This window comes from Lichenostomus cassidix, chromosome 1Ab, assembly GCF_008360975.1.
Source record: "Lichenostomus cassidix isolate B80296 chromosome 1Ab, HeHo_3.0, whole genome shotgun sequence".
Lineage (NCBI taxonomy): Eukaryota > Metazoa > Chordata > Aves > Passeriformes > Meliphagidae > Lichenostomus > Lichenostomus cassidix.
In genome coordinates, this window is record NC_139481.1 from 2,368,176 (window position 1) to 2,391,975 (window position 23,800).

The window sequence follows — 23,800 nt, forward strand, 5'->3', positions numbered from 1 at the left end:
CCGCCCCTTTCTGCGTCACCGCCCGGCCGCGGCCGGGGGAAGTTTGGCTGCTCTGCTACGCCGTAGCGGCGGCGGCGGGCGGGAACTGCGAACGGACCGCGGCGGGGCTCCGGTACGGCGTGAGGGCTCCGGTACGGCGTGAGGGCTCCGGTACGGCGGGAGGGCTCGGTACGGCGGGCAGGGCTCGGTACGGCGGGCAGGGCTCGGTACGGCAGAGCAGGGCTCCGGTACGGCAGGCGGGGCTCCGGTACGGCAGGCGGGGCTCCGGTACGGCGGGAGGGCCCAGGTAAGGAAAGCAGGGCCCGGTGGGGATCTGGGAACCGGGCTCCGAAGCGGGGCCTCCCCTGAGGGCGGCTGAGGGGCAGGGCGGCGCGGTGCTTCCTGAGGGAGGCTCGGGCAGACAGCAGCTCAGCCGGTCAGAATCCTCCCAGTTCGGTGCTCTGTGGTTTCAGGGTGTGAGGAGCCAAAAGCAACATTGGCTCCCTCAGCCGATATTCCAGGAGACGCTAAAGGGAGAGGTTGTGGTAAATGGGATGGATCTGTCAGACTGCACGAGGAATGACGCTTCTTACGTGTAAATTAATACTGTTTAAATTAATATCTTGTTGTAATGAATGTAGCTTATGTTATAATTATGTTAATTATCTTCCATTACTTAATATATTATCCATTTTATATTTTTATATATTATTGTATTGTATATACTGGAATTGCCATTTATTTTATAATTCAGACCTTTGGCAAGCTGATATCCACTGAGATCTCGATAACCTGAGCTTCCCTTTCAGCTGCAGAAGCACAGAGTCCATTTTAAATTAATTTCTCCAGAATAATAAGGTGCACATAAGTGCACACCACAACATTTAAGCCCTTCTGTCAAGCCAAAGGAATCCTCCCAAAAAGGGATAATTTATATTGCTGTCCAAGAAGGCAGAAGGATGGAAATAGATTCAGTTATTCTGCCAATTTCAAATGTACATGGTTTTCCATTTAACAAGAAGCAAGTGTCAACCTGGAGCAAAACAGCAAAACACAGAGCCTGAGAGCTTTAGGTTTTTCGTCCTAACTTAATTAGTGTGTCAGCTTAATAGGGTCTTGCTGCCAGCAGTGTCATCTGTGCTGTAATCACCGTGGGGTTTATGCTCCACAGTTTGACAGATCCCCCACAGTGCCTGCACAGTTCAGATGGTTTAGTTTCCAGGCTGGATTAATTTCTTGCCTAGTAATTGCATTTGGGAAATCTGCAGGCTTTCTGGTTGCAGTTGGACAGGCTGCTTTTCCCAGTGAGTCCCAAACCATCACTCTTGAGTTAAAAAGCCTGCTGCCTTTGCCTTGCAAAGCATGAAGTGACTTGTGCATAAATGATGGGGTTGTAAATCAATCTGACAGGCTTTTAGACAGAAGTGCCCACGTAAATAATTTATGATATTTGAGTAATATTTCTGCCAGGTCTGCTCTCCAGAACGAGCTCTTTTCTTTTTCTCTGGTGCATGTGAAACTCCTTGAGGAGCAGATTGTTCACTTGTGGTTTTGTAACTGTGAGGTGTTACTCTTTCATACCTGGAAAGCAGCTTGTATGAGAGAATTTCTCTTTTCCTTCAGTCCTACCCTTTGGTCACTGTTTATTGTTATAAGGATTTTTTTTTTTTTATAATATCATCAAAAAGATTTTTTGTGCAGGAGTACCAGTCAATCCCTTTAATGGATTTTTTAAAATATTTTTTAATACAGATTGTGAGTTAATGCTAAGGAATTAAGCAATGTGAGAAATTAAGGGTTTATATTCTTGGAAAGCATATTCAATACACAATAATATTTCAAATTTAGAATTGTTTGTAATGACCTGTTTCCTAAGATGCTACTGGTGCATTTTTAACTAATGAAGCTTTTTTTGGACCCTTTATAAGGCAAAAAATGCAACAGGCAGTGAACTTTAAACCAGCAAACAAAATTATGTAGGAAAGGCGTGATTGACACATACCACTGCTCTTAAAGAAAATGTTTGGAGGCATAACCAGCAAAATTTGTAAAATATGCAGGCTACAACAGATGTGCTAAAATAAGGAATTTTGGCTGGAACTGGATTTGTTATTGTTTGGAAAGCAGGCTCCTGAAAAACTTGCAATAGTTCCATTGATGTTCAGTGAACTCATGGCACTTGTCGTGGCTGTTGTGACAGGAAACAGCATGATGAGTAAGGAGGGGAGTTGATCATCCCATGTTTCAAAAATGCAGGAACTGACCAGGGAGGCTTCATTAGAAATGTTGGTTGTATCCTAAAATTCTTAAATAGTAACACAAATGCACTGTTACTCTTCCAAAATTGCACAAAGGAAGAAAGAGCTTTACCCTGTGTTCGGTAAAATGTTAATTGGTAAAAAGTGGAACCAGAATTAGTGTTTTCTGTTTAGTGCAGGGAGATAATCATGATCCTAGACATGCCAAGAGTCAGCCTAGCAGTGCCTGATGAATAAAAGAGTTCAGTTATGCTTTTGGAGCCACACAGATTCCACTATAATAAATGGAACTGCATGCAGCTGTCAGTCTGACACGTTCTGTGACTGAATTGACATTGTCACAGTGGTGTTTGCATGCCTTGAAAGCAAATGTATTTAAACCACTCCAGGTAGCTCAAACTTTCTGTGTTCTACTTTTTTCTCCTCTTGCTACAGCATGTGGCCTGAATGAGTAAGGGGCATTGATAAGGTGGTGGCAGCATCAGAGGCCACCTGTAATCTGCAGTAGACACTCAGTCTCCTGACTGTCTGTGCATTTCATGTTCAACCTATCAAACTCTGAGTATCTTTTCCTGCTGTTGAAATTAACAGAGCATTACCTCACTTTTCTCAAGTCATCGAGGTTGTTTACTGAGAGATATGAGAACTCAAAACTGAGGATTTCTATTGTGTGCAGCTTTTCCACGAGCAATTGCATCATCTCTTTTCCACTCCTTTTAAACAGGGGAGCAGCACAGGCCTGTCTTGATTAGGAACATCTGCCCCATTAAACTTGAAAGAGGTACCTCAGCTCTCTGTGTTGGGGTAATGCTAACACAGCCTTTGCATAACAGGTAAATCAACTTGTAGAACAATCTGGAGTCCCAGAGGAAGGAAAACTCCACAGAAATATAAAAGTTGTAAAGTTTTTTGTGTGTTTTCTTAGAGTAATACAAGCCTTGGGTTAAGTGTGTGGCATTATCGTTAGTGCTTGCTAAATCACTTGTTGCATGTGGAGCTGTTTGCTCTTGCTGGGCTCAGTGGAATTGCATTTATTGAAAGAATGTTGAAGGTTTTTGCTCAGCAAACCAAAGCCTCTCTGTGAAGGAAACTTAGCAGATAGAGAGGATGAGGATGAATGAAAAGACCTCTGAAAGTTCACAGTCTGTGTTGAAGTCTTGTCTTAGATTGTGGGATGCTGTGATTAATTCCTTGGAATTAATGTTCTAGCTGAGCATTGCCCAAACTGTGGTAGTTACACAATTCATGGTATGCAAACTATTCTGAAGTGATGCAAAACTGCCTCCTTCCACCTTACATGTGAGGAGAACTGGGAACTGGCACTCCTACCTCAGGATTAAAGCCCAGTGCAGGGTTCAAAAACCTGGTCTGTCAAGGCAGAGTGGAATTGACAGGAGGAGACATGATTTAGGAGCAAAATATATTTTTGAAAGATGTGTGAGGATGTGTCAATTTAGAAAATTAGAATTATTTCCATACAATCATGGCATGTGCAGGTGTTGCTGCCATAGCCCACATGATAGCTGTACTTGAACAGATAAAATTCAGGATTATCTGTTTGAGAAGATTGGTTTATTTCCTGCACAGAAATTTGTGTACACACACAGATTTTTTTTCTCAGCAACTTCTCAATTCACTACCACCATGCAAATAAATACCTATTTGTAGACTGTTGAAAATTAGTGTTTCATATGCAATTTCCAGTTTTTTCTGATTGTGTACCTAACGTGTTCAAATTTTGAAAGACAAGATCAAAATATGGTAATAGTGAAAGCTGTTACATTTCTTTACCTGTTCTAATGTATCAAGGTAACGTTTTGAGCAGCACCTCTAGTCTTGTGTGAGCTTTTTCTCAGTGACAAGAAAATTTCCTGAGAATGTAATCAGCTAAACTGAAAAGAATTCCCTGGAAATAATAAATAATGGTCCCATTACCACAGAGATAGTAAATTATAATTCCTGATAAACTGCATGTAGCATATTGCATATTCAAGTGCATGTTTGAACTTTAATTTTTAGTATTTTTGGTTTAAAAATAGGGCATTTTTAACACTGGTTAATGAGTCAGGCAGCCTCCTAGAGCAGTGCTGGACCCAGAGGGTGTCCGAGGCTCTTTGGCACTCCAGTCAATAGTTTATTATCTACTTCAGCATTAATGTTTCATGTGAGTTAAAACATTGTGGGGAGAGGGCAGGGCAGTGAGGAAACAATATTCCAGTGAGGAATGGAAGTGCCTTTCCTCCCTAGCTTCTGGCTCTGGCACCGAGATAGATTTATAGCTCCATTTGCAGAATTAACTTCTCTCTCTTCCCAACTCCTACTCTCATAATTTTTGATATCGAAGTTCTGTCACTCTGAAATGCTCAGACAATTGCTTTCAGACACAAGGCTTGGCTGTGCTGCAAAACCCCCCACGTTGCTCTGATGAAGTGTTTGGTTTAAACAAAGCTCACAGCTGAAGCTGTTCCTGCAGGTAAAGCCTGAAACTCAACTGGAATCATGTGTCTCCTTAGCTCAGACTGGATTCACACAGAATTTGATTACAAACCCCTGGCAAATAAATTGAGACTGATAGTGGTGCACACCATATAAAAGCTTGAAGGACTTCAGCTGAAACCAGTATTAAGCAATTTTGCATCAAAATGCCACCCACCTGCTTTGCATAAATTGGTCATGGGTTATGTAGGCAAATGACATTTTGGTCATTGTTTCTTACCAAGGGCCTATGATGATTAAGATCTGATTGAGGCAGCTTGGGGGTGTGAGTGGAGGCAACAGTATTGTTCAAATTTCAATTCCCTTGGCCACACATACTATTTATGTCTCTCTAATTGTCTCCCTCCATGCAATGAACTCTTTGCTGAGCAGAGGAAATAGCCTGCTTAAATCACAAGTGTTTCTCCTGGTAATGTTGCTTTCTATTTCTTCCTTTTCAAAGCCAAATGTATTTACAAATTGCTGCTAATTTCTGATTAAAACACATTCAGATATATGAACACAGTACAATTACACAAGTTTTGGATCAGAGATGGATAATTCTAGCCAACCAAAATTAAGGAGAATTTTAGCTACACTTGGCAAAATTGCCACTGCTCATACTTGCCAAGGAAACAACTAGTATCCTTTTTCTGAAAATTGTTTGCCAAGTCCTCAGTAATCTTTGGATTTCGTGTTTAGAGACTGGAAAAACAACTTATTTTGAAAAGTGCCACACCTGGAATGCATTAGCAAGCATAGTACAAGCCAGGTGCTGACTGACTAGCCAATCATGCTATCTGCTGAGGATTTTAGACTTTCTCAAACTGTTTGGACATCTCCAGCTCTGTTGTATGTGTCTGAATTTGTCCTGTATTTGTATTGCCTACAAAATTCTGAGTGCTGGGCTGTCAGTTGTACTCAGCATTTGTGCAAATACAATAAAAGGCTGTCTGTGGGATATTTGGAAATGCTGCAGGGTGGAGTGGCTGTGCAGTGCTGGGAATTGTTGGATACTGGCTTGGAAAAGGGTGCCATCTACTGAATTGTTGGTACCACTTCTTACCATCCTGCCAGGTTCTGTGTTTTTCAGCTCTGCATGGTTTATGTGGTGCCATCATAGCACCACACAGGGTGATTACAGTCAAAACAACAAGCTAAAATAAAAGCTGACAAGTCAGGGTATAGCTGAGTAAAGGTTTAGAAAGTTGCTCTACTTTTTATCAAAGTGTTAATGGATATTGAAAGTGTTCCAGGAAGACAGTGCTGAAGAATACAAAGAGAGAATTATTTTCTTTTTCCTTCCCTAGCATGGTACAGTGCCTTCACATTTACCTGAAAGGAAAGAACCCACATATACAATTTTTTACCAGTATGATATTTAGAACAAGCTTTTTGACGTGTCTTCATATGGACTGTCAGTTCTGTTGCCTTCAGTCATTATATTTTGTCTTATCTTTAGGGATGCCTGAGAGCCAAGGGAAAGACAGTGAAAGCTACGGCAGCAGCAACAGTTCCAGCACTGGGGATTCAGTGGCTTCCTTTGGACAGGTCAGTTCCTTTTGCCCAAAAGGGAAATACAAGTTTCATGCTCACACTTCTGGAAATCTGCATGTTCATTCCTTTTAAACTTGGATACAGTAAGGCTGGAATCATGTTACACCCAATTGTACTTTACATTTTTTTTCTCTGCAATAGTGTTGTGTGCCTCGAGTGATAATAAATTGCTCTGGATTCTGCTCAAAAGGTTTTTAAATCTTGCACCTTAAAAGTGGGTCTCATATTAGTCTCTGTTATTCCCAGATGGCCTGAATCATGCTTACACATATTCTCAGTACAGGTTCAGAAAAGCCAACTACTTTTGGCTATTTAAAAATAATTTTTTAAAAATTGGAAATAATTTGAAAAAAACCCTGTATCTGGACTGAACAGAGCTTTTGGTGGTGATTATTAATGAAAAATAATTGCTGCAGCCCAATAATTAATGCTTGTATACATCAAGAGTAAGAGGAGAAGAACCAGTCTAATGCACGTATGTACCGAGGTGTTTCCTTGCCTGTTACATCCCAATTCTAAAACTGATGAGCAGGCTCATCTTGGGAGGAGTGGGATAAAGAAGAGATATTAGGAGAAGAGGGGAAGCTAAAGTGGAGAGTAAGCTGTGTGTTGCCTTGTTTCTGTGCAGTATCAATACACAGCCGGCGAGTATCGCGCTATCCAGCATGCTCTGCGGCAGAGGCTGGGCCCTGACTACATCAGCAGCCGGCAGGCAGGAGGAGGACAGAAGGTAGGAATAAACATGGTGTTTCAACTCAACTTCTCCCAGGAAAACTAGGGTTTGAAAACTTACAGTATTCCTTTTTTTTTTTTTTGCAGTTATTTTCCCTGTAGTAGTTTAATACGTAGATATGAATGCAAAGTGAGCATGGATTAACTCTGGCTTCTATTGAGCCACAGATCCTTTTACACTTAAAAAAGCTTATATTTTTTAGTGCTTCATCCTTTGTGAAGGAATATTTATGTACTTGTGCAACACTGAGATATTTTCCCTATTTTTTCCCAGAACTGGACTATATGAAGCATTACATAACAGTGGCTGCATTTACCATCTTTAGTGCCCACTCTGCCTTCTGTTGATTAAGTTATATTTGTTGTTATATTAACCCCCACCACAATTCCTGGAAAAGAGTGAACCTAAAGCTGCCACCATCATCCTTTTATTCACATTATCTGAACCCTAAAATAAGCTGAGTTTCCTCAGTGTAATGTGATATGCATAACCTCTGTTTACAATAAAGTGTGTGGAGATATGTACACAATTCTGTATTTATATATATATTTATGTATATATGCTCTTCTTTTCAGGTCTGTTACATTGAGGGTCACAAGGTCATCAGTTTGGCCAATGAGATGTTTGGCTTCAATGGCTGGGCTCATTCAGTCACTCAGCAGAATGTTGGTAAGGATCTGCTGGGGGCAAAGCCTTTTCCCCCTCTTGTTTCACTGTGAAAGAACAACTTCATCACTTCAAAGCAGCTGGGCAGAGGCATGTGCAATTTCCAGGTGTCTTAACAGTTAGTAAAAATGAGAGAAATTGAATAATAATGGAGCTTCTGTTTTCATTTTAGATCTGTTATAGTCATTATTCTGAGTGTGTTTATGATTATTTTTGAGCTATTCTAATCAAGTCTCTGATCTCTATGGGAACACTCAGTCAAGAGCAATTACAATTAAACTATTTAACACCCAGCAGTCCTGAGCCAACTTTCACCTGTAATTTTTATACTCTAACCAGATCATATTCTCAGTTAATATTCCCCTAATCTTTAGGGACCCATCTTTTTCTGCAGATTTCTCTTCTAGCTAATACCTACTACTGAGGTTTTTACAACAGAAAACCTCAGAAAAATTTTTCAACTACAATATGGTGTTCAGGTGATCTGAAACCTTCAGCCTCTTCCATGTTGATAGCTGAAATAGTCCCTACCAGAGGAGTGTTGTCCTTGTTTGCACATCTGCTGTGCTTATGCTGAAGACTGGTTGTTGAAGTAGGTCAAAGCAGCAGCTTAAATTGCCTTCTTCCTTCTCCCCCACCTTCAGAAATCTTTTCTTAACGCAGCCTGGTAGACTCTAGAAATAGAACAACTTCATTGCTTTCCATCTATTCTGCACCACGGTTTTCTTTCCCCCTATTCAGTCAAGAAAAGACTGACATCCTTCAAACTTCTACCTTTTTCAGATAATGCCATAACAAGTAATTCCTTAGAAATTCAGAGTGAGAGGATTCTGTTAGGTTTTAAATTCATGGGTAGAAAAAGGGCTTGCACCTTCAACAGGTTTACAAGACAATTACATGAATAGACCAGCTGAGTGCAGAAGAACTCTTGGACCCCAGAGAAGAGTTACTTGATCCCAAATTTCATTTCAGATGTGTAACATGTTTCTATTAGAATTGCAAGGCTGCTAACTGAAGTGCTCTATGTGTATTATGTAGCACTGGTTTTGGTATGAAGTGAGGTACTTTAGAGATTCTGAATTGAGAGGTGCATTGCAACCTGTTCAGCTCATCAGGCTATCATTCTATCCTGGATAAAACTTTGTGCAAATTATTTGCAAACTGGAGACTTCTAGTATATCATAGGAAAGAAATTACTTTCATAGACAAGGCTTTCTTTTCCACTGTTGTTTTTATAAATTAACACTCAAAATATCTCCTCCCAGACTTTGTTGACCTCAACAATGGCAGGTTCTACGTGGGTGTCTGTGCTTTTGTGAGAGTTCAGCTGAAGGTAAGTGGGTTTTTTTGTTGGCTCTGACTGTAGTTCAGCAATTGCCTGAAGCTGTGAATTAAAAATTCTTGCATGGGTCAGACCGCAGTCCTTGGGTGCTGCACTGCACTGGGAACCTAATGGTGTCCTAAACATTGACCTTGCTGTGGAACAAATAGCTTGGAGGAAGTAACCAGGCTTAGGAAAGCAGAGCACCTGTGGTGTAAAATTCCCTTATATTTAAAATTTTACTGCAGGATGGGTCCTACCATGAAGATGTGGGATATGGAGTCAGTGAAGGCCTGAAGTCTAAGGCGTTATCCTTGGAAAAGGCAAGAAAGGAGGCAGTAACAGATGGACTGAAGAGAGCACTAAAGTAAGTGAAGATCAGTACATTTTCAGAAGTTATGTGGGAATTGAATGTTTTCAGTCACAGTGAGCTCTGTTCTTTCTCAGGTGCTTTGGGAATGCTCTTGGCAACTGCATCCTGGACAAGGACTACCTGCGAGCTGTGAACAGACTTCCCCGCCAGGTGCAGTACTGAGTGTCAGAGCAGGGACTGCAGAGCACCCACTGCTCCTTCTGCACAGCTTACAAATGGTGCTTTCAGTCATTTCTAGCTGAGGGTTACCAGCTAGACCAATAGCCTTTGTAACAAACAGTTCACACAAACCAGCAGAATGTTCCTGTATTGGCACCTCAGTAACCAGCATGGATCCTGCCAGCTCCTGCTGTGCACCAGCTGGGGGCAGGAGGCTTCTAGGCAGTGACCTGCCTTGGGGAAGGAGGAAAAAGGAAAGCTTTTGCTACTGCTGTTCTGTGGACTTTCATAGTAAAGCTGCCTTCAATCACTAGAACTTGCCAAACTCTGCTAGAGGCCTAGAGCTGCAAGGCAGTCCTGTCAAACACTGTAGGAGCAGTGACAAAAGTGACACCTCTCCAGGTACAGATGGCCCAGAGGCACTGCCACAAACTTGTAAAGTGGCAGAGCCAAAACATCCCATCTTTAATAAACAGGAATGGTGTACCTTCCTCAGAACTCAGTAAAGTTGCCCTTTAGCACAAGCAGGAAAATGGACTGGTATAGTTTACTGTTAATTACAGACCCAGCAACAGCTTTGTGGGACTGTGAGGAGCTGTAAAATGCTGCATGGATCACCAACACCTGTTCTCATTTGCAGAGCAGTGTGGGGAGACATCACCATCTGCCCTGAAGCACTGAACAATTAAACCAACACAAAGTCACAGGAATTCAATGATTAACTAACTCAATGACTGGGTACTGACAAAGCATTTCAGGTTTCTAACTTACTGTTCAACTTGATGAAACAAAATAGATTTTTAACCATTGCTTATTTCATTAACTTGATGATGGAAATTTCTGAATGTTTTCTTTTTTATCCTTTATCAGGGACCCACTGAGTTAGACTTGGTCAAAGCTAAAATACAGGACTATGAGCCTGAAATAGAGAAAGCAAGATACAGCAGCTATGTGGAGAGGCAGAATACAGCAGGGAGACAGCACTGTGAGGTGACACCTGGCTGTAAGCCTGCCCAGGCAGAAGCTGCTGTAGTGACAGCAGATCAGAAACAGCCCAATGCTCCCAGGTGAGACTGTTGCTATAAATGTATTCTCTAAGCTGTGTTGGAAGTGACTTTACATTTTAAAACACTGGACAGCCCAATTCTGAAGATGCCATAAAGCATTAGTTCAGTGGATTTTCTTTACTGTTTTTTCTTAATGATTTTTTTCTTCATGAAATGTAATTGCTGAGGTCCTGTTTAACTCTGTGTTTACCTGGGGGAGGGACAGAAGCACAGACTCCCTGGCCATGGAGTGTGATGCCACCTACCAGAGGAAACTGCGGCAGAAGCGGCTGCAGCAGCAGTTCCGGGAGCAGATGGAGAAAAAGCAGCAGATCCCAGGAGCTACTCCCAGCAGCAAACAGGGTGAGAGGTGGCATGAAAAACTGGCACTTTGCATGAGAGCTGCTGGCAGGCACAGGTTATCCACAGTGCAGGAGCCTCAGCAGCTTCATGTGCTGTTGTTCTGTGCCATCAACACACTTTTGAGGTCAAAAGAAGGAAAATTACCATATTTCCACTCCTCTATGTTCCAAAAGTGTCAGGAATGTCAGCTCCAAACCTGCATCATTAAAACTAACTTTCCAGCCACCCTAGAGCAGCTGTGGTAGCTGAAGGTAAATGCACATTGCCTGAGCTACTGATACTTTGCCCTGTACTCATGAGGAGGTCTGGGTGGCTGTGTGGTAGCAGGAACGTGGAGACTGGAGAGACAGGCTAAATAAAACATGTTAAAGTAGCACAACTGTTCATCAGATGTCATCAGGTACAGAATCTTACTGTTCCACATCCTGCTTCCAGCCTTTACCAGCTCTAGGAAAAAAGAGGGTACCTGGTGGCAGTGCTGGTTGTCATTTCAGACTCGTGCTCTGCTAAGAAGGAGCAAAAGAGTTCTTCTGTGTTTCTGATATTAATCTCTTCTTGTATTACCTCCTTGCAGCAACATCTGATCCTCCCATAAAGCACAGCTCTCCAGCAGAACTACAACAGGAGCTGGCAATAGAAGAGGAGTTCTTTGCAGGTCAGCAAAAGACTGATGAGTAATGAAGTGTTAAATTATTAGCATTTAAACCAGCTTGATTCAGAATACAGTGTAAAGGTAAAAAGAACTGGAATAACAGAAGTGTGAATGTGATTCTGACCTTAACAACACAAACCTTGCTTGAGTGGCAGGGAGATGCTGTCCATCACTGGGGGGGTTTCACACTTAGACTCTTCAGTAGAGTTGTATCTATTTGGTAACCCCTTTTTCCTGAGGTGATACTGCACAGAACAGAACTTGGAGGGGATTTGGGGTTGTCTCCTTAATACAGCCATGGCTGTTTGGGTCACACTTACACCATGGTGCCTAGACACTGCTTAAGCCCAGAGCACAAGGGGCAGGACCCTGCTGCACACTGATAAGAGAGGCTTTACAGATTAAATTTTATAGTGGTCAGTGGTTGTAGGAAAAGAATGTGCTCATCTTAAAGTTACTGTTGTTCCTCTAGCACAGTACTGGGTCATGGATCCCCTCCTCATTCATTCCAGATGATCCTGAACTTTGGGACATTTCCTTGGAGAGCACTGAGCTAAAGGTACCAGGTGCCAGAATGTCAGAGCCCTCCTCAGCTGGCCAGCAGGCACCTGAGACACCCTGTGGCCACCACCAGATGAGCACTCGGAACAGGACACCCCACACGATGAACCAGCAGAAAGCTGCTGCCAGAACTGCACAACTGCAGCCCCTTGCTGCAGCCTCGAGCAGCAGCTGTGCCAACCAGCACACCCCAGGTATTGAGTGCACACCCCAAGTGACTGAGGTTTGGCTTCACAGGGGCTCTTGGTGGATTGACAAAGTCCAGTGGGAGAAATATTCCTTTATTTTGGACCTGGCTGCAGATGCTGTGACAGTGGGCTTGGAAAACTGGTTTTTTTCCATCCTAGTGTCCTATCAAGGAAGAGTTAGAAAAACAATTGAGGAACACATTTAGAAGCCGAACAAAAATGCCCATTTCTCACTCTCTCCCTGTTTGGCAGGGTGCAGCCCTCTCAGGAGAAGTCAGAGCTTGAAGAAAAGGAGGCTGGAATGTACATGAGGCACCCAGTGGAATCCATACCTCTGTCAAGGATTACACCACAAGACTGCAGCTGGCTTTTCAAATTGTGTCAGATGGACTCTACTGTATATTATGGTGAAGCAACAGAGAAGAGTTTCCTACAGGCAGCAAGTACTTCATGTACTCTTAGGTTATGATGTATTTCAGATGCCTTTTTATATAACCAAGCAATTACCTGTGCTTCTCCAGCACAAGACCTGTGGCAATATTACAAGTGGTTAGTACCTGTAAACTGCCTGAAGCAGTAACAGAATGAATTGCTAAAAATGAGATGCAATTCATAGCTTTCCTCTCTCCCTCAGTGCTGCATTTCAGCACAGAGAAAAGAGATTTTCAGTACAGTGGGGCACAGGTGGGTTATGGCTGGAGGACAGAAGGTACAAGCTGGGGCTGTACCTTCAGGCGAGGCTGGGGGTGACACCGCGGTGTCTGAGCTGCAGCCCCGCCCTGTGCCCCGGGGCTGCACGACAGGCAGAGCCCCTCGCTCCTCCCCAGGCTGTTCCTCACTGTCCCCAGCAGCGGCAGCACCTCAGGGCAGGAGCCAGCTGGACCACGGGCAGCCCAGTGCTTGCTCCAGTCCTTTGGAACAGCAATGGGAGCTGCACTTCTGTTTTTAAATAAGCTTTCAAACCCCTTTTAGTACAGAAATAAACATGAATTTGGAAAACAATCCCCACGGGGAGCTGTTTGTGCCTCTCTGCCCTTTCAACCATTACACCTCATTCCCTGTTCAACAGCCTCAAAGGAGGTAACACATTCTAAAGCTAAAGAGGCACCACTGCACCTGCACAGCCTCCTTTGCTTTAGGATGGGCAAACAGAATCTCACAGGGCTTCAAAGGTTACAGCAAAGCCAACAGCTGGTCCTAATTAGGTCAAAGCAGAAATTTTTAGGAATACTGGAAGAATACTCCCTTCTCCATTTTGAGTAGCTCAGTGTGGGAAAGGGAGGAGTTGTGCTGGGCTGACCTGTTGTGTTCCTGTCAGTTCACTTGCAGTTCCCAGCACCACATCAGGGCTCAGGCCAGCCTGTGCTGGCAGCACTGATCCTGTGGCACTTGTGGTGTCACTGTCCCCAGGCATCCATGCAGGGAGCCTGGCACTGCAGTGCTGGAGGCAAGGAGAATGATACCACATGACTGGAAAAAGCTGCACCAGGAAAATTTACACAAACTCTGGGATTAGTCCAACCCTGAAATCAATGTCAGACTTCAAACGGGACTTTATTCCCATGCTTTGCCATCGCTGCTCTGTCTAAACATAAACACATTTGGAGTATTCAGCATTTATTCCTCTTCCTCCCATTCTGCCTTCATCACTCAATCAGTCCTTTTTCCTTATAAGATCTTTTACTACCCACTTACCTCCTCAACAGGACAAAGAGCAGAGATTGACTTCAGCATGGAAAGACAGGACAAACCATAATTAATGGTAATAGATTACATCTAGAGAACAGTTTCACATTTCACTGTACTTGTTTCTGGCCAATTCAGTGCTGCCTTCAGAAGAGCTCAGGGAAGAAGCACATTCCACACGTTTGAGTCATGCCCTCGCTGTTGAAACCATATACCTGCTAGGAAGGGAACGTGCAGATGTTCAGAATTACTGGATTCAAAGTTGTTCCAAACTTTTACCATGAAAAAAATTTGAAAGTCTGACACAAAACTGTAACGGCCTGAGCTTCCTTGACTCTGGAAACAGTGCAAATATAGCTGTGCCTCTTCCAACAGTCACTGCAATGAGCCTCTCGGGATTGGTCCCTTTGAAAAGGGCAGGAAAACTTATACTGGAAGTTTTTTTTTCCCTTCGAGGCTTGCACAGCATGACTCATAACAGAAGCTGTTCTTAAAATGGAAAGAAATGCAGCAGCAATTAGTGTTTAGAAATACCAAATTCCTGCAAGTCTACAGTTGAGAATGACCCTGTAAAGTTGTCCCACTCTTGACCGTTACAGTTGCAAACCTGAGGATTGAATTGCTGTTATTAAGGTCGCTAAGAAGTCCCTTGTCCCCAGCCCCGCAGGTGGCACATCCCTGCTGCCACCACCCCAGAGCAGAGGGCAGGGAAGCCCTTCAGGACACTCTGCTCTGGCCTCATAAGAGGTAAAAGCAAGCACACCCTGCCAGCGACACTCCCTCCACCTCTTCTTCCCACAGGAACAGCCACCAAGCCCTTACCTGTCTCCTTTGGCAACTTTGTGACAGTCCCAGCCATGAACACAGTCACAGCTGATCCGTTATCCTCCCTCAGGCCACTCCCTTCACAAAGAGCCATGCAGGAATTACTCTTTGCAGTACCTTGTTTCAGAGTATCCTGTTTAAGACCAAAGGCCCATGACTGGTCACTGCTTTTGAGAAGTTAACGGTCTCATTAAATTGGTTTCCTGTGCTCTCCTGTGACAAAATGATAAATTAGGTAACAGTTGCATCACTGCAGGAAGAGGACAGAGGGGCTGGAACCTGCTGTTCCACAAGAAAAGCCACAGCTCAACAAAAGCAGGTTTGGTGTATTTGAATGGCTTCATTCAATATTCTGCAAAGGCAACGAACTGCAGCACAGGGTGCAGTCAGACCAGAAGGGTTCAGTGCAAAACAGACAACTAACTACGGCCAGGGAAGCCCAAAGTTTCAATTAATTTTATTTTTTTTTATTTTTATTTTTTACAGTGTACATTGTTAAATAATGTAAAGAAAACGCTTGTAATTCAGAAACAGATTTTATGTGGAAAAAGATACTCAAAGTGTAATATTAAACAAAATAATTTAACAGTTCAGTAGCATTAGTTTATTCCTCTAGACTTCAGTTATTCATCCACAGGAGGAGAGGGAGGGAGGGAGGGGGAAAAAAAAAAAATCAATGGTAAATAAAACCAGTTCTTGCATAACATTAAGAGAAAAAACGACCTCAAACTTATTAGATCAAATTTAAATAACCATGTGCTGCATCCAGCTGACCAGCTCCTCTGCCTCGAATATTCCCCTTGTCTCATTCCTGCCTTAGCTCTGTCCCACTCCTGTTTCCCTGGGCATGCTAAGAGACTCCCCTGCATCCATCCATCCATCCTTTCAGACAGGATTCCTGTCTGCCCTCAGCTCCAGCACTGCTGCTCTCCTGCCTCCCCTCGAGCCTCCCCTGTCCCTCTGGAGCTCCAGCTGCACCTGTAACCCAAAATCAGCCTCAGCCTCGAGCCCAGAGCTGCCACCCTCCTCTCCAGCCTGGGCCTGCCCTGCTGCAAACAAGCGACAGGAATGGAAAGCATCTCGCACTTTCCTTTGTGAAAATAAAAGAGTGAGAACATCTGCAGACACACAAAAACTCCCTATTAAGGCCCCAACAGGGAACAGCGCTCAGAGATAAAAACAAACGTGGGCAAAGTAACATCCCTGTGATGCACCAGCTCTGCCAGGACAGCCGTGAGCTGCTCCCAAGCACCAGGAAGCTGCACTCTCATCCTTCACAGCTTTCTGCAGCACTACATAAATACTGGCTGGTATTATTTTGACTTTGAAGAGGAAACCAGTATTTCTTAAATATGAAAAGGGAGAATGACCAAAGCAGAAGATACAGTACAGGTACTAAGAGGTGACAAGTGACAGATAGTGACAGTCCTGGTACCAGCTTGAAATTTGTTAAGAGTGAACAAAATTGTAAATCCTCCAAGTAAGACAGAGGAAACTTCTTGATGCCGGCTATTTCAAGTACATCCATTGCCGGCAATGGACGTTGCACCAGGACAGTCTGTTCCTGGCTTCAATGAATTTTACCAAAAAAAAGGTAAGAAAAGCAATCCCAGCAGACAAGCCCATGCCAACGAGCAATGGCACCTCTCCCTCCAGTCACATCCTGCCCAAACATCTTTACCACTTCGCAGGTGGAGTCAAACTGCATCTGAAGTTGGGCCTTTCCCCAAGATACACGTTCTCCCCATCCTCTCTCTGTTTCTGATCCAGCCCTCCTGCCTCCACAGCCAATACTGGTGAAGTCTCCTTTCAGCTTCACCTCACCCCTCTGTCGCAGCCCCCCTGGCTCACCACACCTTCAGCTCTGCCCGCCTGGACAAGTTTCCCCACACACAAAGCTGCTCCGACCCGCGGCCTCGGTGACTTCCCCTCCACACTCCTGCTCCAAGCAGGAGCCCGGCCTGTCCCGGGCGCTGGGCACCAACATCCTGCCCTCAACTTGCCCTCTGTCCACCTGGGCTCTGCTGGGAAGACGATGCTAAACTGCAGAAGCAAGAGAAGTCCAAGGCACTAAAATATCCAGCAAGCATACTGGGAGAACAGACAAGTATTCAAGTACATTAATTTATACAATTTTACATTCACATTTATTTATCTAATACAATGAAAATACAAAGGAAAAAGTTAAAGTGTCTCCAATAAGTATAAGGATATAGCTAGCTTTTTTTCCCATTTTTTTCTTTTTAACTTTTTTAACCCTCTATATTCCACTCATTTTTAAACTACTGTTGTCCAACAACATTTATATATCACAGTGTTTCCACATCAAAACTGATGGTAAGTACATGTCCGCAGGGAACTTTTAAAATTTTTTTTTAACAATTTAAATTGCTCTAATGCTGCAGTCAAAGCTGTTAATATCTTACTTAAAGCAGTAATGACCTATCAAGCACGGGCTGCACTGCAAGTCCATTCGTGTGCCCCATCGTTTCAGAGCCAGATACGATTGACTGGGGAGAGGGAGAGGAGGGGGATTTGGACAGCTTTTTTCCTGATCTTGGTTCTTCAGGAAGAGGCGAGAAGCGTGCTAAAGCCTCATGCTAGGGTTCAGCTCTCCCACCTCCACACGTGTGGATTCAGCCTCGAACCAGAACAATTTTACAGCAAGACTGCACGAACTGAACTGACCCCATGACTTCTCTCCACAGCTCTCGTTGCACACAAGAGCAGCCCCCCTGCTGGAAAGCACTGTCCCATCACAAGGATGCTGATCATCCTCCTCCCCCTTCCGAGTGTGTGGGGAAACTCCTGCTACAGAGAGTTGACAGCAATGGTTGGAAAAGAGAAATTCATTCCCAGTCTGGCAAGCTACCAGTTCATTGCAGCACTAGTCATTGATACAGGGCCCCATCTCCCTCCCCATGTCCTGTCCTGAGGTGTAGCCCGCAGGGTCCCCGAGCACAGCTAAGTGGTCCGCAGGTTGGAGCCTGGAGGGTTGCTGACAGACTTCTGCAAATTGCTGATGTTGAAGCTTTGCAAAGAGGTGGCACCTACGGGCTGGAACTGGCCGAGCTGTGGCTGTGCTGTGCCCCCTGCCCCGCTCCAGGGCGGGGGGAAGGACGCTGCTGGGTAACCGTACTGCTGCGGAGGACACATGGCCTTGCTGAAGGGACCTAAAGAGGTAGCTGATGCTGCAGGGATGGGCGTAGCACCCAGGGAAGATGTCATAGAGATACAGAGCTGACCTGGTGCCGAGAATTTTCTTGCCATTCCAGGGCCCTGAAAGATAATCCAACCAGCGAGAGAAGTGACGTAACTGTGCTTTAAAAACCACCAGCCTGCAATCTGCTCCCAGTGGGTATTTACAAGATGCCATGGCTTTCCCCTTTAGTTTTCCCCTTCCCCTCCAGAGCAGGCCATGCATCCTCCACAGACACAGCCAGCTAACAGTATTGCAGAGCTGCTGCCCCAGATGTGCCCCAGCTGTGTTTGGAACCCCAGGGAGACAGCAAGGACACCCACAGCTCTTCATCACCACAACCCCTCACGGATCACACCTCACCTCATAGCCGCCGTGCCCTTTGCCAACCTTCTTGCCAGACAGGTTCATGGCATCCCTGGCCCAGTTATCCACCAGCTTGTGCAGGTCGTCTGTGAAAGTCCCTTTGCGGCTCGAGGCGATGGCAGTGGGCTGGGTCTGGGGAGCCTGGCTGTTCACTGCAGCCCCCACGGTGTTGGTGCTGCTGGTCCCTAAAACACAACGACAGCAATCACAACTTGGGGCAGCGCTGAGCCTTCTCTAGTGCATGAAACAACTGTGGTAATGGCACACCAAGAGAGAGCCAGTTAAAATGCCATGCAGATTAATTCTAGGTTTCAATTCCAGGACACACTGAAGTGGGAACTGCAAGGACTCCTACAGGCATTTTCTCAGATTAAGGAGTGTTTCACAGATGTATTTACTTTGCAAGAAGTGCTGCAAGTGGTCATCCTAAGAGGGGAATGGTAGCAGCCTACAAGTGTTTGCAGAAGAAAAAGGACATTAGATTTCAGCACTGATTGACAGTACAGGCACGTCGTTCTCTCATCCTACACCTTTTAATTAGCAGCAACCTCTGTTGGCACAGGTCAATTCCACCTTGGAGGACAATGCTGGATGCTGAATAAGGAGCAGTAAAAATCAGCATTGCCAGCTGCTCTGTAGCGAATTATCTCCACTTTGAGAAATGAAGAGAAAAATTCACCCAGTTTAAAAAAAAAAAAAAAAAAGGACCCAGTCAGAAACAGCAAATGTTGTTTCCAATAGCTGCCATACTTATGTTTTTGAGGATAACCAGAAGGGACTGTCTTCATCCACCAAACAGCCAGGATCAGCAGGGAAAGTCTGCACTGCATTAGATTTTGCTTTTTGCCTCTGAAAGCATTTTTTTGCCATTACGTTCAGATTTCGTAAGTCAGAAGAATAAGCATTTGAGATGCAAAGAACTAACACAGCTTAAAGAAGGCAGGAGTGAGAGTAGTTCCTTCAGTAAACTCTAACAGGTTTCTCTTTTCACAGCAAGAACACAAAACCCCTTCACTTTAAATGCCAGGTTTTGGTTCTGCCGGAAAGCTGGCTGAACATTGCCCTGTGGAGGGAAAAAACCAACCTAGAAGCTTTGTTTTGGATAGCCTTACTGTGCTCCTCATAAACAAGCAACTGCACTTCAATTTAGGTTTTTTAAAGGCAGACCTTGGAACAGGAAGCAAAGAAAACCTAGGATCCTAAATTCCCAGCAGTATTGCAGAGTATCCTCATTTACAGACGTGGAAGTGCCAGTTAACAACAAAACCAGCATCAGCAGTGCTAAAGCCAGCACTGCTTGCAAACACTCATCCTCACCTATTCCTAAAGCTCCTCAAATATTTCTGCTCGGTCCCTCAGGAGACTGCACCTGGGAAATCCATGAAAACCTGAGTTTATGGCAGGCATTTCTGAAGAAAACCCATTTAGAGGTGGATCAGCAGAAATGCCAGCAATGAACATCATATCTCTCCTGCAAAGGCCAAATGACAGTTGCTGTGTCTTGCCTGACAGGCACCTCCATCTGCCCCACTTTCCCTGGCAATCAGCCACATTCCTTGCCACCACTGTATCAAAGGAAGAACTGGTTCCAAACCCCTGCAGGAATGTTTCATTTCGAGGAGTGGATTAGGAAGGTGACATACTTACTATGCAGGACAAATAAACAAAGTGTTACTGCCTCTAGTAGTGCTGAGGAGGGAAGGAGGCTGATCCATCCCACCAGTTCCAGCTCAAGCATGGAAGTGGCTCCCGGGCTGGGTGCCCACAGAGGGCAGGAGGTGTTAGGTGGGGCAAACACATGCAAGAACACACGGGAAGGGAAGAAAAAGGTTCCCTGAGCAGGGAGTGAGGCTGCAGCACAGATGGAGAGGAGCAGGATCACACTGTGTGGGGTGAGGAAAGTCTGCTGTGAAGTAGCAAGAACCTGAAGCATGCATCACGTGGAAATGGCTCTGGGTACAGTCATTTAATAAGAGCAATGATGTGAAAGGTGAAATTAAAGACAAATGAGGCAAAAGCTAGAAAGGGGTACTTGGGGGAGGGGGAACACTGCCAAAACCAGTAATAATCACATTCCACCATGAGGGTTCATGCAGGAATTGACACACTTGCTCTCATCCTCTTCAGGATGGCCAGCATCCACTTGTGCTGTGTCACATCTCCACTTTAATCAGTCACTAAGTACTCTGGATCCTGGAACTACACTGGAGAGCTTCCTCAGACCACAGAAGGGAGAGAGTTAATCAAGGCATGTACTGCAGTACATTCAGCTGAAGAGATGAAAGATCAATCAGGAAAGTTTAAGAGCTTTCAAAAGAACTACATTGGTTCAGGGTGACAGAGGCTGCGAGAGCTTTGTCTCCCAAAGGGATTTTGTTAGGGAGCTCCCATCTCAGGTCACAGCCTACAGCATTACAGCTGAGCTCTCATGCAATGTCCATTTAAAACTGACTTCTCAGGAATTTCACATTTTAGCTCAGATGCTCACTGCCTGCAGAAACTGCCATCCCAAAGAGTCTGAAAAGCAAGTGCTTCAACTTGTAGCATTCCATGGAAACAACCCCCCACATTCCTGCTTGGTCACAGCAGCCGTCCCCAGTTCTGCTCTGACATGAGGGATCTCAAGTCAAACAGGCTTCTCTCTCTCCAGCCCACTACCTATAATGCCTTCATTCTGCCCTTGGATTTTTTTCCCCCCATAAACCAGCAGTCAAAAGACACCTTTAAAATAGTCTTAAATGACATGTGCACACACAGGCTTTTCTGAACATCTCTTGCTTTGGGAGACACACTGGAGATCTCTGATGGCTTAATTCTCAGGATTTAAAACGTTGGAGGAGTGTCTGCAATTGGATCCACCACCGAGGTGACAAGCCCCATTAAATCCCAAACCAAGCAGCTGCTCTGAGTACAACTCCAGCACATTACAGTGAGCAACTGACCCTGATGTTGCTCTCGTTAGCAAGAGCAGAGCTCCACAGTGAAGGGAGGTTCTGGCAGCCTCCAGCTGGCTGCAGGAGCAGTACCAGACTAGTCAATATACTAAGGACAGAGTACACATCAGAGGGCATAACACAGACAGACAGATGCTGTGCTGGAGACAGAGTCAGGGACGTAAGGCTTCAGTGACCAGGAAAAGCTGATGAATAGCTTTACAATCAGGAATCGGAGATAACAGAAATAAGATAATTACTACAGAGCTGGTTGCAAGGACAGACTTTTTTCACCATCTTCCCTGAAGCACAAAGAGAGAGTAATTTGTTAAAGATAAGAGAAACAGTGAGAAATGTTTAGTATCAGGAAACATTACAAAAAGCTTGGTGAGAAACAGAGGACACAGCACAGCAGGGCTTTTACAGTCACTACTGGGACATTCTGGACAAACTCAAAGACTCATCTGCCAGTTTAATCACAAAGAGATGAGGCCCAGCCTCTTACATTTATTCTTCATAATTCCCAAACCATAGTGAAGAATGTCAGGAGACACTGAGGTCACAACTGTTATCACAAAAGGAAAAGCAAGTACATCTTCCATTTTTGCCAAGACATAGGAAGCATTTTACAACTATGAAATCTCAACCAGCAACAGATTTCTTTGATAGGTCAAGCGCTTTTACTTTGTCACCCTCTTTTCTCAGATGTGTGAGAACAGTTCAGACATTCCCTGCCAAGCTGTACCACTCTGTTTCTCCAGCTGCACAGTTAAAAGCATCAATCACTGCACTGTTTCCTCAACACGGCTGATTCCAACCCAGCATCTTCTCCAGCTGCCACTCTCCACAGCACTCCAACAGCAGTTCAAGTTCAGGGCTCCAGGAAGCAAGCAGCCTGCAGCAAGCCAAGTGCCAGGCCAAGCTGAGCCATGCCAGGTGTTACCTGCTTTTACAGGACAGCTACAACACTCTTTTCAAAAGGAATCTGTTTCCCTTAGCATCAGACCCAAAAGCAAGAGATACACATGCCAAAGTACTCTTATAGCCACATGATGGTCAATTGACAGCAAGCCAAGGCCTTGTAAGTGAGTTATACTCACATGTATTCAGTTCATTGTCAATTCTACAAAAAGACTGGCTGTTCTTTATAGTCCCTTCCCCAAAAAAGGACAGGCTGGACTAAAGATAATTTTAAGTTCGCATTGGTAAGAATTTAACTTCTTCCAAGAAAGGAACATAAAATTTTAAGACTGCAGATGCCAACACACATCTGCACATTAATATACACAGCAAAAATATTTAAAGCTGCTCAATTTTAAAAATTAAATACTCTTAGTGCTCAGATCCCAAATCCAGTGAAGTGGGATAGAGTCAGTGCTCAACTGAACAGCCAGGAAGAAGTTTCCCTTCCCTCTGCCTCCCTTGCTTTCTCAGAGGATAGAGCTGCTGGCATTGCAGCTGTCTCTGCAGAAGGCCAGGCTCAGTTCCCACACAGCTCTGGCTCAGCTGAGCCACTGCCAACCACAGCAAGACAGCAGATGCAGATGTGTGGTGCTGCCATGCAGTGCAGCAGCAGGAGAGCTCCTGATGGCACTTAAAACTTTCTCATGTCAAGTCATTCCAGAGGGTGGGAAACAAATGTCAGACACTGAAAGGGTCCAGCCCGTAGAAGCAGCATGGAAGATGTTGCAGCACTCCCAATAAAGCATCACACCAGCAGCCTTGGCTCAAGCATATTGTTATTTCAGCCACATCAGAAGTTTGAGGCTCTCTTGTAAATCTGACCTAATGTAAGCACAAATGAGAGGATTCTGAAAAGAGCTGCAAGCTAACTTGTGAGGGCTGACAGGATGTCTGAAATATCTATATACCCACCTTTATTGCTATTTATTATTTATTTTTTACACTTAATATATCTCCAATTCACAGGAAAAACTTTAAAATCTGTGCCCATTAATAGGTAAGGTTCTTTTGAGTTTGCCTGGAAATATTCTACTTAATTTTAAAACCCTGTAACACTTCAGTCTTTAGCTAGCCATCTGCTAATGAACATAAGAAGTCCCCATGAACTGCCTACAGGTGGCATCAAAGCTCTGCACTGTCACCAGCTCTAGTGCTGAGAGCCTGGGACAGGCAATCCAACCTGTGCTGCAAGCACACTGCTGGAGAAGGGCAACACTCCTCACATCAGTTACTGCAGTGGCCAAGAAGGGATAAATTGGAAAACAAATCTTCCTCCCTCTTCCAGTGGAAAGATTACCTCTCCACACAAGTCTCACGTCATCTAACACATACTAAAGCAAAATTACAGATGGACTTTGCTAACTCCCCCCAGCTTGTGTGATTTCACCGACCTGTCATTGAAGTTTCCACTAAAGGTTTAAAGAAAATGAGTGCTCATTACAGTGAGTTTAACAACAGAGAATTCCTAACACGAGAACCCAAACTTCTAAAGGTGTG

The 23,800-nt window shown here is 44.4% G+C and overlaps 2 protein-coding genes across 20 annotated transcripts in view; one reads left to right on the top strand and one right to left on the bottom strand.

The window, feature by feature from the left end:
- Positions 1–4: 4 nt before the first annotated feature.
- Positions 5–13,333, top strand: RAD52 (RAD52 DNA repair protein). 9 transcript variants are annotated; one of them, XM_085049397.1, is made up of 12 exons: positions 5–131; positions 6,175–6,263; positions 6,898–6,999; positions 7,578–7,671; positions 8,934–9,001; positions 9,238–9,356; positions 9,437–9,512; positions 10,392–10,588; positions 10,788–10,930; positions 11,505–11,585; positions 12,095–12,337; positions 12,584–13,333. In XM_085049397.1, the coding sequence occupies exons 2-12, from the start codon at positions 6,177–6,179 to the stop codon at positions 12,640–12,642; spliced, it is 1,269 nt and encodes a 422-aa protein (XP_084905523.1). In that variant the 5' UTR covers positions 5–131; positions 6,175–6,176; the 3' UTR covers positions 12,643–13,333. The 9 variants fall into 9 exon arrangements, with proteins under 9 accessions (XP_084905523.1, XP_084905532.1, XP_084905525.1 ...); XM_085049406.1 differs by having other exon boundaries at positions 6–131; positions 10,794–10,930; XM_085049399.1 differs by having other exon boundaries at positions 8–112.
- Positions 13,334–15,266: 1,933 nt separating this feature from the next.
- The window catches only part of WNK1 (WNK lysine deficient protein kinase 1), a 90,441-nt gene continuing 81,907 nt past the window's right edge, over positions 15,267–23,800 (bottom strand). For 7 of the 11 annotated variants that reach the window (XM_085049380.1, XM_085049375.1, XM_085049378.1 and 4 more), the window contains 3 exons: positions 21,601–21,642; positions 18,405–18,592; positions 15,267–18,121 (listed from right to left, as the gene is read on the bottom strand). In XM_085049380.1, the coding sequence (XP_084905506.1) occupies positions 17,807–18,121; positions 18,405–18,592; positions 21,601–21,642 (545 nt within the window). In that variant the 3' untranslated portion in view covers positions 15,267–17,806. The remainder of the gene's footprint in view (positions 18,122–18,404; positions 18,593–21,600; positions 21,643–23,800) is intronic. The other 4 variants (XM_085049376.1, XM_085049374.1, XM_085049373.1 and 1 more) reach the window with 1 other exon arrangement.